At 43.8% G+C, this 17444-nt stretch overlaps 1 protein-coding gene across 1 annotated transcript; it reads right to left on the bottom strand.

Annotated features, from left to right (window-relative positions):
- Window positions 1-2077: 2077 nt before the first annotated feature.
- On the bottom strand, window positions 2078-3816 carry LOC133404561 (early growth response protein 1-B). Its single transcript, XM_061680561.1, has 2 exons — window positions 3660-3816; window positions 2078-3420 (listed from the first exon to the last, which is right to left on the bottom strand). The coding sequence occupies exons 1-2, from the start codon at window positions 3814-3816 to the stop codon at window positions 2078-2080; spliced, it is 1500 nt and encodes a 499-aa protein (XP_061536545.1).
- Between the last annotated feature and the right edge of the window lie 13628 nt (window positions 3817-17444).

Genomic DNA, 17444 nt, shown 5'->3' with positions numbered 1-17444 from the left:
GCTGATTAAAACTGAATATATATATGAATTTTGTATGGAAATGTCTGCTGACAGGAAAAAGGTTTCACACAAATGTAAACTTGAATGCATCGCATGGATTTGGGGGAGAAAAAAACATTTCATTTGATATTAAATTTCCATCACTATGTCATCTATGTTATCTTCCACACAGCGATGGGAGAGCATCAACGGCAATAACAAGGAAGCACGACATCAGTAATAATTCTTTTTTTTTTTTTGGAAGCAAATAAAAGATAGCGGACTCTAATCGCTGCCTGCAGTTAAGTGGAAAGGAACATCCCTTTCTGATTGACTGGGAGTGCAAAGCAAAGAATAGCAAGAGGGGATCAAATTATCGCATTGCAAGATATATATATATATATATATATATATATAAAGAAATACTCTAAATGGGGATTTTCTAAAGGAGAATTAAGGGAATTGGCGATAAAGTGTGGCGCCACAGGTGTGTGTATTTAAATTCAGGTAAGGGCACACATTCATTCGGCCGCTCGCGTCACTGCTGCAGAAAAGCGAGGGGCACATTTTGCTTCTTTTAAATGATGCACCGAGGGAGGTGGGGGTGTGTGTGGGGGGAGGGGGGGGGTGGGGGGGGGAGGAAATAGCAGCTGGCAGAAAAATGTTTATTTTGTTCATCATCTTCAATAAAAATAACAACATCAATATCAAGTTCATGTATTGTAGAAACTGTGTATGTACAAATTTGAACAGTTAATATAACTTAAGGCGAGTAAAATTATTTTTTTTTTTTTTTGCAAAACCCTGTCAGTGACAATTTCACCAACCTGTCAACCTTTTTTTTCCCCCCTCCAAGTTGCAGCGTCTTCGAAGCGAAAGATACATCACGTTAAAAGTCCTTCATCAGCGAACCGAACCTCGCAGCAATGTGTGCTACCTGATTACTCAAAAGCAATTTTCATATATATGATATGCTAGTCGGTCCTAGCTTGAGTCAACACACTTCTGTACATGTGAAATCATTTTTCAACAAGTGCACATCCCCGGCACCCCCCACCCCCCATTTAAGAACTCATTCGGCGCAACAACGTTGGTCAGATGAAGTGCGGGAAAAAAAACAAACGAACAAACAAAAAAAGTTTCTGATATCAAACGGTGACATTTAAAATACTGAGTTACTGAACAATAGCCCTCGAAAACCAATACATTATTAAGGATTTTAGAATACCCCCAGAAAATGAGGCTCAAATGTCATAAATGTAAAATATACACTCAGCTATAAAAATACAAGGAAGTACAGTAATACAAATATATTTATTTGCCATTAATTATATATCTTTCACAATTTGAACAACACAAAGTCCAATGACAAAAAAAAAAAACACTGACGGCTAAATGATAGGAAGTATAAACAAACACTAAGTTTGATCCAAATGGACAACTTTATGGCTGAAACCATAAATATATTAGCTTACATTCATTTTAATAACCTCCCCCCTCCCCTCCACTGTGGCGTGACTGGAGGAGTGGGATGCTAGTCCAGATATTCAAAGGAAAAAAATAAAACATGCATTGAGCAACATAGTCCAATAACTGGAGGGAAAAAAACCAAAACTAAACAAAACAGGGGAAAAAAATAGAACATTCTTAGTTGGAAATGTGGCTAGAAATCTGCAAGTGCAACCCATCCGTGGGCGATGAGAGGCGAGATGGGAGTGAGGCGCTGTCCGGATGCAAGCGGTGCTGATCGGCAGTCATGCACACAGAGCCCGCGTGGCAACGGCGAGCCCTGCCTCGACGTACGAGTGACAGCGACACGTCAGTGTTCCCCCGACTTTGGCCACCTCATTGGCTCGTGGGTCAAATCGGCGTGGCAGGACCCTCGCCCCTCCGATTTTTTTTTTTTTGTCTTTGTTTTTTGTTTGTTTGTTTGTTTCTTTCTTTCCTTTTTGCCTTTTTGCGCTCTCCATCCAGGCAGGCAAAGCAAAGTGATTAGGACTCGTGTCTTCCAAGACGGAGAGATCCTAAAATGTCGTGCGCGCGCGCATGTGTGTGTGAGTGCGTGCGAGCGCGTGCGTGCGTGCGAGAGGCCTCGTCTTCAAATGCCCTCGGGCAGGGCGAAGGGCCACGCGTTGGGAGTCACTTGGGGCTTGAGCTCCATTTTCTCCTTCTGCTTCTGGTGCACGCGTCCGTGCCGCTTGCGCTCGTCGCTGCGGGCGAAGCGCTTGCCGCACACGTCGCAGGAGAACGGCTTCTCGCCCGTGTGAGTCCGGGTGTGCGTGGTCAGGTGGTCGCTCCGGCTGAAGCTGCGCAGGCAGATGCGGCACTGGAAGGGCTTGTGGCCCGTGTGGATGCGGATGTGGCGGTTGAGTTCGTCCGAGCGCGAGAAGCGGCGGTCGCAGCTCTCCATGGGGCAGGTGAAGGGCTTCTCCTTGGGCGGGCCGTGCGAAGAGGAGGAGGAGGAGGAGGAGGAGGAGGCGGCGCTCTTGCGGGCCCTAGGGGGCTTGACGGCGGCGGTGGCGGCGGTCGAGGTGGAAGTGGCGGCGGCACGGGTGGTGTAACTTTGGGCGAAGGAGTCGGGCAGCAGGGACGAGTAGAGGATGGAGTCTATGGTGCTGGGCAAAGCGGGGGAGGCGTAGATGGAGTCACACTGGTTGGATGCTGGAGGGCCTTCGGGGTATGGCTTCAGGCTGGAGGAGAGGCCCATGGGCGGGGGGAGGTAGCCGTTGTACGCGTAGCTGTGCTGGCTCTGCGAGCACGTGTCGGGGAAGCACTGCTCCTGCTTGATGCCCCCTTCCACTTTGAACTCCACGTCCGCGTTGGGGCACATGGCCGGGAAGGTGTCCAGAAGTTCCTTCACGTCCATCTGCTGCTCGGGCGGGAAGTCGTTGGACATGGGGAAGGACGTCTCCGTGTGGAAGCTGCTTTCCAAGCAGTCGGATTTGCAGAAAGCCCCCCACTCGTAGCTCTCGAACTCATTCTTGACCACCACGGGGAACGAGGCCGCCTCGGACTTGGGCTCGGCCTTGGCGAAGCCGAGCTGGGAGGTGGAGGGCTCCGGGGCCGGGGGGTCGGCCTGGTCCCGGGTGAAGTCGGAGGAGGGCGGGTAGGGCGGGGGTGTGGGCGCCCGGCAGGCGAAGGGTTGCCTCTTGGCGTCCCCGTAAGGCGCGCTGTCCATAGGGGGCGTGTACGAAGCCCCCCGGCTGTTGGCGCTGTGCTGCTGCTGGGCTTCGGAGAGCTGCATGGTGGATATGCCCACGATCTCGGTGATCATGTTGAGGAGCGTCTCGGTGGTGCACGGCGCCCCCTGAGAGGCTTCCACGTAGAAGCTGCCGGAGTAGGCGAGCGACGAAGGGGTGTAGGCGTCTTTGGGACCCTCGCAAGGGTTAAACGCGTATTCCGAGTTGGAAGCTTCGGTTTTGAGGGTCGCGGGGGCTCCTTCTGTTGAATCAGAAACGGAGAAAACTTTGTCAAGCCTGATTTGTTTGGGGTTTTTTCTTTGAACGGGAGAACATTTGGCACGTTACATAAACATTCATGCGCATCCGCGTCGACGCTGCGCTGCAAGTGTCGCCCCCCCCCCCCCCCCCCCCCCACCGCTCCGCAAGCACACAATCGCTCGCTTTCGACATTCCCTTGCATGCAACGTTTTCCGACCACCGCCGTGCACCGGGACTCACCGTGGCCGAACTGCGCGGGCACCGAGCGCTCCGCGTCGCCGAACGAGTCCAGGTTGTCCTTCCTCGCGCCGGCGTCCGTGCCCAGAGAAGAGCCGCTGCAGGTGTCAAACTGAGGGTAAAAAGAATCTTTGGCGTTCAAATCCATGTTGTTCAACATAATGCTTGCACTTCAATGGTCCGCCTCGGGTACAAAATAAATAAATATTATATAAATATATATATAGGGGTGTCTTGTTTTCCTTCAACCCCCTCCTCTTTTTTGGGGGGATGGTGTTCGACAAATGATCCCCAAATGTGCTTGTTTTAAATAATAACAACAAGAAGAAAAAAAAATGCAATATATTCCTTCTCGTCTGTTGCTCCGCGGTCATTTGCTTGCCGTGGCTCTCACATCGCTCCCCTTATATACACTTTGGCGGCTCCACGGCCCTCCTCCCCATTCATCGGCTCCAGTGAGAGGATTCCCCGCTGCGTGTAAACTTCATGCCCATATATGGACAGAGGATGTGACGAGCCTCTCCTTTGCTCTTCCTCTCCTCTCCTCCTCGCCTGTACGAGCAAGGATGGAGACTGACGTTGCAACAAGTGGCCACCCGTGATGGGAGGCGTTCACCGTCCCTAAACATATGGCCGACATGTTTAAAAGCGGGTACGGGAATTCCTCCAGAATGAAATTCCATACACACGAACAAACAAACAAAAAAAGACGACAGTAAACGTAGGAGGGGGTGAACGACCACCTGTTGGGGGGGCATCCAAACGTTTTGGAACGCCCCCTTCTGAAATCTAACCGAACTATTTCAATTTTGGAAAAAGACCATTTGGTCAACGATCCAAAATATTATTATTATATCTATTTATTAAATACATTATTCAAAAAAAGCATGGCCAGCTATTGAAAAGCGGACATTTGCAGACAGTGTTTCATTAGGTGTCCTGTCGTAAACTAGCATTTAACTAGATTTAGATTTAGTTACGGCAATGAAAGCGACCTGATACTGCCAGCGTTTTCCTTTTTCTTTTAAACGGAAAGTAAACATCCACATTGAAAAAACTCAAAATAAAAAAAAATCAAAAATCAAAAAAATAAATAAGACTCATCAACTTGATTTTAGAATATTTTCAGTTGTTTCAAACTTACTTGAAATAAGTAGACAACACGTTTGCCAGGGAAGTTTATGTATTTTTTTTTAATAAATACTGCACTGGCAAATTTGTATTTTTTTATGTGACGCGTCTAATAATATTTAGTCTTGACTTGAAATACAATATTCTTGGTAAGATTTTGACGTTTTGCAGCCCATACTCTTTATATATATATATATATTTTTTTTTTAAACATGACACAAACACACGACAACGATCTTGCCATAAGATACTTCACAGAGACATTTCGATTCAATTAGCTAGCGATAGCTCCAAGTGCCTTATTAGCTAGCAGCTGCACAGTACGCACCATTACAAACCGCTGCCGAGTCAGTGCCGACACATAACATGCAGGAGGAGGCATTGCAGCATCGCCGTGTGCTCAACTGTCATTTCATAGCGCTGTAAATCAAGCATTACCTGGTCATTGCATGTCAACACACCGTGTTGGGAAGGTCGATGTTCCCTTGAAAGACAATCCACGGACATTGAAATTAAGTCATAACTTGCTCAGTTCTCAACCGATTTTTCGTGAGGTTGACTTTTTTTTGTGTGTCATTGCCAAACGTGTGCTATCACCACAGAACGATATTTTGCTAAGGCAAGTTTTGGGTCAGGCGTGAGCCTCGCCACTGCTAACTCTCACTTTATTCTAGAAGCAGTTGGTTAACCACATCATGTCATCAGCCTGCAGTTATCGCCGCACACGCAGGAAGTCCGCCGACCCGTTTTCCGGTTTGGTCACGTGAGATGACCGAGATAATAACCGAGTCTTTCTCCCCATGACCTTACGGCCCTGCTGTTACAGTATTGTATGTCAGGTAAGCAGAGTTGCATTGGGTTTTGCTGGATGTACAGCTCAGTGTTCGCTAGCAGTTATGGATGTATGGATGGCCAGACAGATCTATTTGGATGTTACAGGTGTACCCGATGAAGCGGGATCATCAGTGCCTACATTCTACAAAATTGACCAGAATTCAGATACGGAACAAGATATTCTGTAGCTCATTTAAAATACTTACTCTCTTCTGAGGGATACATTTGATCGCTCCCTAACTGAGGCCAGACTGCACATTTTCAGCAGTTACAGTGATTGACTCTGCCCGGCAATTCCTTCCTTCCTCGAGTGCGATCGCAGCAAATTGCGGGTCGCTAACACCATAGCGGCGAAGCCTCGTCCAAAAACCAAGCCTCGGCCTTTGAAAGCATCCGAGGGAGTCGATAACACCCCTGATGCGTTCAGTGGTTGAACCCAACCGCTCATGTGGCATTTCAACCCTCCAAAGCGTTTTTTTTATTTTTATTTTTTTTCTCTTATCCGTTCCGGCATCTGTTGCCGGGTGAACTCGGGGGTCACGCGTCCTACTACACAAAGTCGATTCTCTTTGATAGGCCGCGGCGGTGTGCAGCAGACCTCTCGCTCAGGTTGCCGCATCAGGACGGCGGAGAGCGGCCGTGCAGACACACAAACGCACAGACGAGTCGCTTACGTTTTACTTCACGCGCAAGAAAATGCTGCCTCCGAGTCGGTATTGACATGAATGGAATGCTCTCTTGCAAAGAAATCAATCCAATCACACGTTATGAAAAGATGCAACTTTTTTTTTTTTTTTTAAAGGGGACATGGAAAATTGACTTTTTAAATGTCTTTTAGACAAACAGGTGTGTGTGTGTGTGTGTGTGTGTGTGTGTGTGTGAAGTGCCAGCCCAACCATCGAGTGTCAAATTAAACAACCACTTTAAATCTTTCGCTTTCTGTCTACATTGGAAAATGTGTCTGATACTCCCTATTACAAAACAGTAGGGGTTAATTTCCCCATCACTAAGTTTCTCCACCCATGAAATAATCAGCTAGCAAATATAATAGTAATAGGAATTAAGCGGTTCTAATTTTTAATGTATTATTTGTAATACATTTAATTTGACTTATTTCAGCAACGGTTCTGATTGAACTGGATGAGCCGGTGCCTATCCCGGTTGACTTGAGTTGACAAGTGCAGAGAAAGTTTGGTTTTATCCTGGCTATGGTGCGTATGTGAAAGAAACACGACCGGATGTTTTTGTTGATATGGTTTGTGAAGGTGAAATCTGAATTAAAAAAAAAAAAAAAAAAATTAAATAAATAAATACTCCCTCGTTTCTGGCTGTGGAAGTGATATTGTCTGTAAAAGGAACCAAGGCTGAAGTTTGAATAGAATTATTTCAGATTTCCAGAACTTGAGGGGCAGCACATAGAACCGAACCTGGACTAGAACTACAGAATGAGCCGAGAACCCAGAAAAAAAACAACAACACACAAACACACCAGCACAGGGAGAAAATCCACACACAAGGCCTGAATAGATATTTGAACCCGGAACCTCTTGACTGTGAGCCGGTCGTGCTAACCACTAAGGTGCCCCGAGGTTCCTGGTGAAAAATATTGGAAGACGACGCGAAAAAACATCTACTTCAATAGGTCTTGGGCTCAAAATATGAAACGAAGTATGAAATTATTAATGATTTCAAGGAGTATAATTCACGTGTAGCTGCTAACGAGGGCTTTTTGAATCTGAACAAAAGCTAAATGGCCGTAAACTACATTTGTGGGGGGACACAAAGATGTAATCAGCAATGCAATGTCTTTGCGCCGAATAGGATTGACATACGGAAATAATGAAGCGTGTGAGTCACACGGAATCAAACACAATACACACAATAACAGACATTCACTCAAATTGTGTCATTTCCCTTAACGCTGAGAGGGAGGTGGACGAGGTATCAGAGTGTACGAGCGGCACAACGCTGTCGTCTTTTGAAGGTGGCCTATGATAATAGCCTATACGCTGTTTCACGGCAGCGCTGACATTCTCCGGAACAAAATGGCTTTCACCTCAGACGTGCACTCTAATTCCGGCGGCCTGCGAGATGCTTAGCTTGGAGCGAAAGGATCCAAGTCATCTCGAGTCGATTAAAAACAATCTGATCACTCAAGAGGGCTGGGACCATAACTGAAGTGTGGCTAACCTCTTTCTCCTGCATCGAAATGTCGCGGCGGAAGGGACTGAGTAATGGATTTACGTAATGTTAGCACTTACTGACATTACAGTATAGCGCCAGGGTTGACTTGTGCATTAATGACAAATGGAAGCTTTTTGTTTATTAATCCCCTCGCATCTATGAGACAAAATGTTCCCTTTCTTTAAGGTTGTTTCTGTGTTTTAACAAGGACTTGGAAAAAGGTTCAAAATCTACTGGCTAGGGTAGAAAGATGCAACACTTATTTAATGAAAGCGTCTCTTGGCACTTTGACTCAAGGGGACATCTCAGAAAGCAAAGCTTAATGAGGTGTAAATTTCTTTCTTTTTTTCTCCCCCCAAAAAGTAAACATCTGAGCTGACATTTGAAGAAAATAAATAAAAAACACCTGCAGTGGTAGAAAGTAAAGTACAAATACTGCACAGTGAACCCCCGCTATAGGGACCGAGCCGGACCATGAAGAGCGAAAATCAGTTTATAATTGATGCCCTTTAGAATTGCTTTGAAACATTATTTATTGGTTATTTCCCCAAAAAAGAAAATAACAAAAAGAACAGACATTTTTAAAAACATTTACAACTAAATTGTGTCAGCGAATAGGTGAAACCCCAGGTGCTGAACTGCAAGTATGCAGGGTCGACTGTACCCAAGTAGTTCTTTATGTGTACATACGTTACATGAGTATTTTATTTCCTGATGACTTTTTTTCCATACATTTGAAAACAGGAATCCTTTGTAAAAAAAATAGGCCAGAGGTGGATAGTAAAGGGAGGCGACATTCAAATCTCACTAGCAGTTTTAAAACTGGAAAACTATATATAATTTTTGTTACAGTGATATTGTTGGGCAATATAATATGTGTATTCTTTTATTGATTTTTTGTCCATTTGAAAAATATCAATTCAAAGTTCCTGAACAGTTACTCAGTGCTCAACTATTTTTTTAATTTTTTTTCTCACTGAACTTTTACTCAAGTAATTATTTAGACGACTGGGCCATTCAAAAACAGTCACGGAGCTGTTCTGAAGCCACTCCTTCGGTATTTTAGCTGTGTCATTGTCTTTTTTGAAGGTGAACCTTCTGCCCGGTCTGAGGTTCTGAGCACTCTGGAGGTTATCGTCCAGGATATCCCTGTACTTGGCCGCATTCATCTCGTCTTGGATTGCAACCAGTCTCCCTGTCCCTGCAGCTGAAAAACACACCCACAGCATGATGGTGCCACCACCGTGCTTCACTGTTGGGACTGTATTGGACAGGTGATGAGCAGTGCCTGGTTTTCTCCACACACGCCACTTAGAATGAAGGGCAACAGTTTCTATCTTGGTCTCATCAAACCAGAGAATCGTATTTCTCACCATCTTGAAGTCCTTCAGGTGTTTTTTTTTTAGCAAACTCCATGTGGGCTTTCATGTCTCTTGCACTGAGAGAGGCTTCCGTCGGGCCACTCTGCCGGGCTGGCAGTGATGGTTGACTTTCTAGAACTTTCTCCCATCTCCCGACTACATATGTGGAGCTCAGCCATAGTGATCTTTGGGTTCTTCTTTACCTCTCTCACCAAGGCTCTTCTCCCCCAATTGCTCAGTTTGGCCGGACGGCCAGCTCGAGGAAGGGTTCTGATCGTCCCAAACGTCTTCCATTTCAGGATTATGGAGGCCACTGTGCTCTTAGGAACCTTAAGTGCAGCAGAATTTATTTTTGTCACCATGGCCAGATCTGTGCCTTGCTACAATTCTGTCTCTGAGCTCTTCAGGCAGTTCCTTTGACCTCGTGATTCTCATTTGCTCTGACATGCACTTTGAGCTGTAAGGTCTTATATAGACAGGGGTGTGGCTTTCCTAATCAAGTCCAACCAGTATAATCAAACATAGCTGGACTCCAATGAAAGTGTAGAACAATTTTAAGGATGATCAGAAGAAATGGACAGCACCCGAGTTCAATATATGAGTGAAAGGGTCTGAATACTTATGACTGTGTGATATTTCAGTTGTTCTTTTTTAATAAATCAGCAAATATTTCAACAATTATGTTTTTTTCTTCTTCTCAATATGGGGTGCTGTCTGTACATTAATGAGGAAAAAAATGAACTTAAATTATTTTAACAAACAGCTCCAATATAACAAAGAGTGAAAAATTTAAGGGGGTCTGAAAACTTTCCGTACCCACTGTAGAGGAACGTTAACCAGGGAGCGTTAATGACGACAGATTTGGAGAAGCAAAGCAAAGCAATTTATATAGCGCATTTCATACACAAGTTAGCTCAATGTGCTATACATGATTAAAAGTATTTAAAAAATACATTTAAAAAACGGCTTATAAACATTTAAAACAAAGGAAAAAAATAAAAATACAATTAAAACAGCGTACAGTGCCAGAAATATCATTTAAAAGTGGAAATGCTCTAAAAAGCATGGGGTGAAAAGAAGAGTTTTAAACCTGAACTTAAAAACATGCACACTTGGGGCTGACGTCACTTCTGTTGCCAACTTATTCCATTTGTGTGCAGCATAATAGCTAAATGCTGCTTCACCATGTTTGCTTTGGACTCTGTGCTCTACTATTTGACTTGAGTCTGTTGCTCTCAGAGCCCTACTGGGTTAATATTCCATTAGCATTTCATTCATGTATTCAGGACCTAAACCATTTAGTGGTTTATAGACCAGTAGCAGAAGTTTAAAATCTATTTTAAAGCTGACTGCAAGCCAGTGTAAAGACTTTAGAATTGGAGTAATATGCTATGACCTCTTTGTTCTGGTCAGAACCCGACCTGAATCATTCTGAATGAGCTGCAGCTGTTTAATGCTCTTTTCCGTGAGTCCAGTCAGAGGACCATTACAATAGTCAAGTCTACTTGAGATAAAAGCATGGATGAGCTTCTCCTAGTCTGCTTGACACATGCAAGCCTTCCCTCTGGATATGTTCTTCAGATGATAAAGGCAGTTCTAGTAATTGATTTGATATGACTGTTGAAAGTCAGGTCGGAACACGAAGGTTTCGGACATGGTCTTTGGTTTTTAAAGAGAGTGACTCCAGGTATTTACTAACAGCAATCGTCTTTGCTTCATTGCCAAAAACAATTATGTCAGTTTTGTTGTGGTTTAATTGAAGACAATTTTGGCTCATCCATTTATTTATCTGTTTTAGACAGTGACACAACACCTCAATTGAAATGTAGTCATCTGGAGACACTGCTAGATATAACTGTGTATCATCTGCATTGCTATGATAGTCAAAATTCAAGTTCTGAAGAATTTGACCCAAGGGTAGCATATACAGGCTGAACAGGAGGGGTCCAAGAACTGACCCTTGAGAGACCCCATAGGTCATTGCCATTCGATGAGATTGAACACTTCCATCCATCCATCCATCCATTTTCTTAGCCGCTTTTCCTCACTAAGGTCACAGGCGTGCTGGAGCCTATCCCAGCTGTCATCGGGCAGGAGGCGGGGTACACCCTGAACCGGTTGCCAGCCAATCGCAGGGCACATAGAAACAAACAACCTGTTGGTACTCACAGTCATGCCTATGCCTACGGGTCAATTTAGAGTCTCCAATTTATGCATGTTTTTGGGATGTGGGAGGAAACCGGAGTGCCCGGAGAAAACCCACGCAGGCACGGGGAGAACATGCAAACTCCACACAGGCGGGGCCCGGGATTGAACCCGGGTCCTCAGAACTGTGAGGCTGACGCTCTAACCAGTCGGCCACCGTGCCGCCTGAACACTTCCAATGGTTACAAAATAACTCCTTTCCTCCAGGTAGGACCTGAACCATTTAAGGACTGTTCCATTTAGTCCTATCCACATTTCCAACTTGTTCAGCACTATATTATGATCTACTGTATCAAAGCCGCACTGAGGTCCAACAAGACCAGAATTGACACCTTTCCCGAGTCAGTATTCAACCTTATATCATTTAGCACTTTGATAAGAGCAGATTCTGTACTGTGATGAGTTCGGAAACCTGATTGAAATGTGTCAGAAAGTCAATTTAAGTTCAAGAAATTGCTGAGTTGATTAAAAATAACTTTCTCAACAATCCTGGCTATGAAAGGGAGATTTGAGATGGGTCTATAGCTTCCTAAGATGTTCCCCAGTCCATGGCCCTATTTAAGAGAATTGTTTGATGTTGATGTTGTCAGCTGCAAACAAAATTTGTGTCTTGTATCAGCCTAAAAAAAAAACAATAAAAAACAAGCTAATTTGTTGGGTAAATTGTATTTTATTTTTTTAATATCAGTCCTGGAACATTTCTGACACAAAGATCTGATGATGTGATGATTTCTGATTACATAACTGTTGTTTTGTTGATGATTGGCACAGTGTTCCATAATATTTTCATCACTGGAGGGGTTAGCTTTATGCTCCAGAAGAAGGTACATTTTTGTTTGTCTTTTTTGTGTGCTCTGCTCTGTATATGTAGACCCGTGTTATTTTAAGGCTCACTCCTGGACAGGGTGTGGGAGTTGCGCTTGCAGGTGGGTGCCTGCTTTACACTTGAAGAGGCAGTGAGGAGTGACATCCCTCAGGGATCTCTGCCTGCGAGATGAAGTACATTAGATGGACAATACTGCCTTATAATATTATCTTTTTCTTCTTCTCTCCAATAGCAAAAGAATCGGTGGTAGTGTTGTGTTGAGACTCGAAGCAACATGAGGAAAAACAGCACGGCGCTGAGCACTGTTCTGCCTTCCGGCTCACAGAAAAAACAGCACGTTAAAAGGACGAAACGCTCGAGCCGCGGTCCAGTATGTTGATGGTGTTGCACGACGATGGGCAGCGACCAAACTATACTGACACGAGGGATAATAATGAATCATAACACTATTTCTATTTTGAGTTGCACACCAACTCGCAGCGATGACTTCTTCTATTTTGCGGTGTGCGTGAAACATTGAGGAATCTGATTCTTCCCTAATCAGAGGCGCTAAACCCGAGCAACCCTGTGAGCGAAACTCAGTAGCTACAGTGTCCATCCATGAATTTGCAAAAACGTTCTAAATTTAGAGGAGCCGATTTAGGTACAAGCTGCTACTTCCAAATGAAAGGCATGACCGTGCAAAACCATTAGATCATTGCAATTCTACAATGACTATAGAGTGGAACCTTGACAGAACGGACTGATAGTGACGTGGGACTGTCCGATGTAGCCGATTGTCAGTTATATTGAAGCACTTTTTTTTTTTTTTTTTAGGCCATATGCACCTATATCACTGTACAGTACAAAATTATTGTTTTGTAAGTTTGTTTTGTGGCATAAAAGGCCCACTACAGGTCAAAGTTATTGTAAATAAATATTTTTTAAAAAGCTTGACAATGTTTGAAAGTTTCACATTTTATCCAATGTAACCACGCCGGTGTGCTTGGTCAAGGTGACATTGTTGACGTAAAGTACTCATGTTAGGGGAGTCGCTTTCATGAGCCGCGAGGAATTAGTGTGCTTCCTAGTTGCAAATCTGTTGCCAAAGGTGAACGGCTTGACAAAAACGAAAAACTGTTACTGTACCAAAAATAGCATGTTCCAGACTCCAAAGATTTGTGTTTTGTACTCCTCAGTTAAGGCCGCAGCCATTACGCTCTCTCTATGTACAATAGACAATAGATACAACCATCGTCACATTGCCGCCATGTCAATGCCCCACATTCTACATGGCCGCCATGTAGGCACGGGATCTAGTCCTATTGTATATATGTATATCAAATAATTATTTTCAAAAATGCATTTCTAAACATCATTTGGGAAGGTTTCAGGAAATTCATTCATTTCAGGAACAACAACACTCTGCCTGAATCCACAGATCAATCAAATACCTCCATATCAGCCGACAAACACATGAACATTCAGCCTTAAGTGTTTTCGAGGAAAGCCTTTGCAGGTTTATGGATGCAAAGCAGATATTTTGTTTTTTGGGAGCAATCCTCCAAAAAAACAACAACAACAACACATACACACATTAGAGTTGCACAAGAAATCCATCCGCCTCCTCCAAACCACATTGTGACATGTCTCACATAGAAATCTCACCCCTGAGGCGTTAGCTGAGGAAACATCTTCAATCTAAACCTGGATATAATGGGGCCTGTAAGACACCGCACAAAATGGATTGGGAGAGTTAAAAAAACACAGAAACCTCTGCCGGAAACACGGCTTCCTATAAATACATGCTATTCGGCCTCAGCTGCCAGATTCTCTCTCTCACACACACACATACATTTTCTGTCTCTTGTGTGTGTGTGATGGGCACAGCATAGTTACATACACAGTCATTCAAATGTTGGGCATAAATAAGAAAAATAAAAGCAGCGGAAGCGTGGTGCTTCTTCTGAAAGAACTCTCTACTCCTGCACTTCCTCCGAGAGTGGGAGAGGGTTAGGGAAGCCCGGTACCAGGCCCCAATGCTGCTGCTGCTGCTGCTGCTACCGCTGTTACAGTTGGTGCAGCAGGTTTCCCGCTGCTTCCAAAAATACTTTCCCGCTCGCCCACTACGGTCCCCAGCTGCCTGTACTCTGTGGTTTCTACAACGGGGATGGGTGAGGATGGCACACACTGAGCGCTCCGATCATGATTGCGGAATGCCCCTGGTGTTTCTTTAAACATGCCCCCAGACTCCTCCACGCATGGCTCGCACCTTGCCCTCTTCTTTGCTGGATCCATTTTCCCAGCAGCAGCAGCACTCTTGGACCTGATCCAGAGCATGCACCTGCTGTTACCTAACTGCGAGGCTGCAAATCCATGACACACAACACTCCGCTTGTCTTAAATCTGATAATTGCAGATGTTTTCAGCAAGAAATAGCTCACTTTGTGCTAGAGTAGATGTAAAAATGCAAGCTGTGGGCAACCTACAGCCTGTGGGCCACAAAATTTGATTCTACCGCCGTGCAATTGCAAAAACAAACAAATGTCCTAACAGCAATGAACAGGCAGAAGCACCAACCTTTTTCATGAAGAATTCTTGAAAAGATCATCAAACTCTGACATCATGCTCCGCTCACATTTGATGGTTTAGGCAAAAAAGCTTAACCATTTACCTATCTGGGATACCTGCTTCCGGTTCAGTCTCCCCAGTCGAGACTTGAAAGAAGTCTCAAAAGGTTCCCGGAAAACAAAAAAGGAAACTGTTTTAATTCAACGACATCATGAATACTTGAGTCACAATCAGGCCGTCAACTAGTCTCCAGGCCAGTCAGATAGGCTCTTTAGTGAAACAAGTGTCGAAGACTAATTCCCTTTGAGGATTTGGTTAAAGTATGACCTTTAGTTGAAAAATTGCTGTTGTGAATCCGAATGGCTAACTAAAACGCTTGGCAATTTAGCGTAGCTCAACTGTCTTGAATACATGCTTCCTATTGGGGCTCATCTGGCCAAATTCCCTCATAGGAGATGATCTGGAATTAAGTATGAGCCTTGGAATTGGCCAAAATTGCCTAACTTTGTGCTTAATTTCAGGCAGCAGTATATGAACGGTCCTCTTCGTCACGCTCTTCGCATTTTGACATCATGAGACCGAGATGATTGAGCGACAGAATCCAAGAAGATTTTCTCAGAGGGAAGTGCCCACTGAGTTTAGAGTGCCACAGTCTCATCAACAGGTTTCAACAAAGATACAGAGAGACTGGGAGAATCACAGAAAGGCATACAAGTGGACGCTCTTGGAAACGTTCATGGATCAAACGCCTGTTGTGAATCTGGCTGCTCAGCTCCTTGTTAAGAGAACTGCAAGTTGTGCAAAAAGTATGGAAACTTTGAACAGTTGCACATGTGCATTCAAACGTTTACAGAAGGTCACATTAGGTTCATCTGTAAACTTTATGGTGCAGTTTAGGTTTAACCCGAATTTCACCTGAAAGCCGAATATTTCTAACTTTCTGTGAGTAGGGCTACTCTTTTCGTGACATTTTTGCCTGTTGAAGTACCGGCAGATTTTTCTGATGTAAAATGTGTGTCTTGGCTCTATAAAAGTTGGGAAACACTGCTCAAGACTGAAGAGTGTAAAAGCGGCCTCTGCATCTGTCTATAAATCTGTAAGCAGCCCTTGGTGGCAAAAGTTGGGACACCCCTGATCTAGGGTATCCCCCACTTTCCCCAGATACAACAAAAGTCCCCTTGGACTAAAGGATCAATAACCACAAGCAATCATTATCTTACAATGTGGGGCTAATTGCATATGCAGTTGACCAGCATAAGTTAATAGGTCTCCGTGTTGTGGTCTCTGACTCATCCGCACCCACACTGATTTCTATTTGTTGCTCTTTCTCCCATGCAGCGACGCGTATGCGAAAACATGACTGCCGATAATTAGAGAACGCCTTCATCTTCATCAAGCGCGCCACTGTCGACACAGTCATTAGCAGGGCCGGCGCAATGCAAACAGGTCCAAACAAATAGCCTGACGCGGCAGACATGCGAGAAAACAGATGAAGAATGTTAAGAGCTCGCAGCTAACAAAAGTAACTATGGAAACGGGCAGCTCTACATGGCACTAGCATCCACAGCTCTCTCCAGAAATAAAAAAATGTTGGGCCAAGAGCGAATCAGGTAAAGACAAAAGATCCCGGGTGAACCTATTTATAGTGGGGCTTACATAACATACATAGACCTATGTTGGCTCAGGCAAGTTTGCCGCTCAACAGCAAAGCCTCTGTGGGGCAAAGATTTCATAGAAAGTAAAAAATGAAAAAAAAAAAAGAAATAGAGACAGATCAGTGTGCACGACGATGGCTAATGCAACAAATGGAGGCAGGAAGGCTTGCTTATTTTAATGCCAAGGAGAAGATACACTGTTATGCTGTCTGATTCAGAAAGCGCTCATGGCCGCAAGCTTCAACTAATAAGAAGCAATATAAATTACATAGAGCACAAAAAGCGTCAAAGTTGTGTTTGTGGAGAACATTGGGAGGTTGAAGCTTCACATTGTAAAAACATATAGGGCTGGGGAAAAAAAAGCCTACGAGAGCCATCACCATCCAAAAACCAAAATCCCTCTGATAATTATAGCCTGCCACCAGATCTTCAATGTAAATTGATCATTAGCATAATTATCCACTTACGCTGCTTTAATTCTAAGTAGCTCTCTATTGTAAGTAAAATGATAGCCAGGCTGCACAGAATTCAAAAAGCCTCTTCTGGTGAATGCCTTATTAATTAGCTCACTTTAACATACAGTCAGACTTTTGGACTGGACTGCATGTCCCAAAGCGCAGTACAGTAAAACACAACCGAAAGGGTATTGTTCCAACTTCTAAAATCTAATAAAAATTGTTGAGATTGACATTTTTCTTAAACAGTCCTTTGCAAAAAAGAAAAGAAAAAAAAGTTGCAGGAAAAATTCTGAAACAGCCTCTCTTCTGATGAATGCCTTATTAATTACAGCAGCTCCCTCTAGCATACATTTTGTGTAAATACATTCAAAACTACAATCAATTTGCTCCAATGGCTTTTTTCCATAGTCAATTAGACATATATAATTTAAAATCACATAAATTACTTTGAAAGAAATACAATTTTAATTAAAGGATCGACTGAAACAGTTTACAATAATTAAAATTAAATCATTTGGATTTGTTACTGGAGGCCATGCTGCTTGCTTTTAACATAAAAAAGTGATAAACTTTTTTAAAAAATA

Source organism: Phycodurus eques, chromosome 6 (assembly GCF_024500275.1).
Source record: "Phycodurus eques isolate BA_2022a chromosome 6, UOR_Pequ_1.1, whole genome shotgun sequence".
NCBI lineage: Eukaryota > Metazoa > Chordata > Actinopteri > Syngnathiformes > Syngnathidae > Phycodurus > Phycodurus eques.
The sequence above is the reverse complement of the archived record's forward strand: the minus strand, read 5'-3'. Positions and strand labels throughout refer to the sequence as shown.

Coding starts and splice junctions, on each gene's coding strand:
- LOC133404561 (XM_061680561.1), bottom strand. CDS start 3,816: ATGTTGAACAACATGGATTTGAACGCCAAAGATTCTTTTTACCCTCAG. Junction 3,421..3,659: donor GCCCGCGCAGTTCGGCCACG/GTGAGTCCCGGT, acceptor CTGATTCAACAG/AAGGAGCCCCCGCGACCCTC.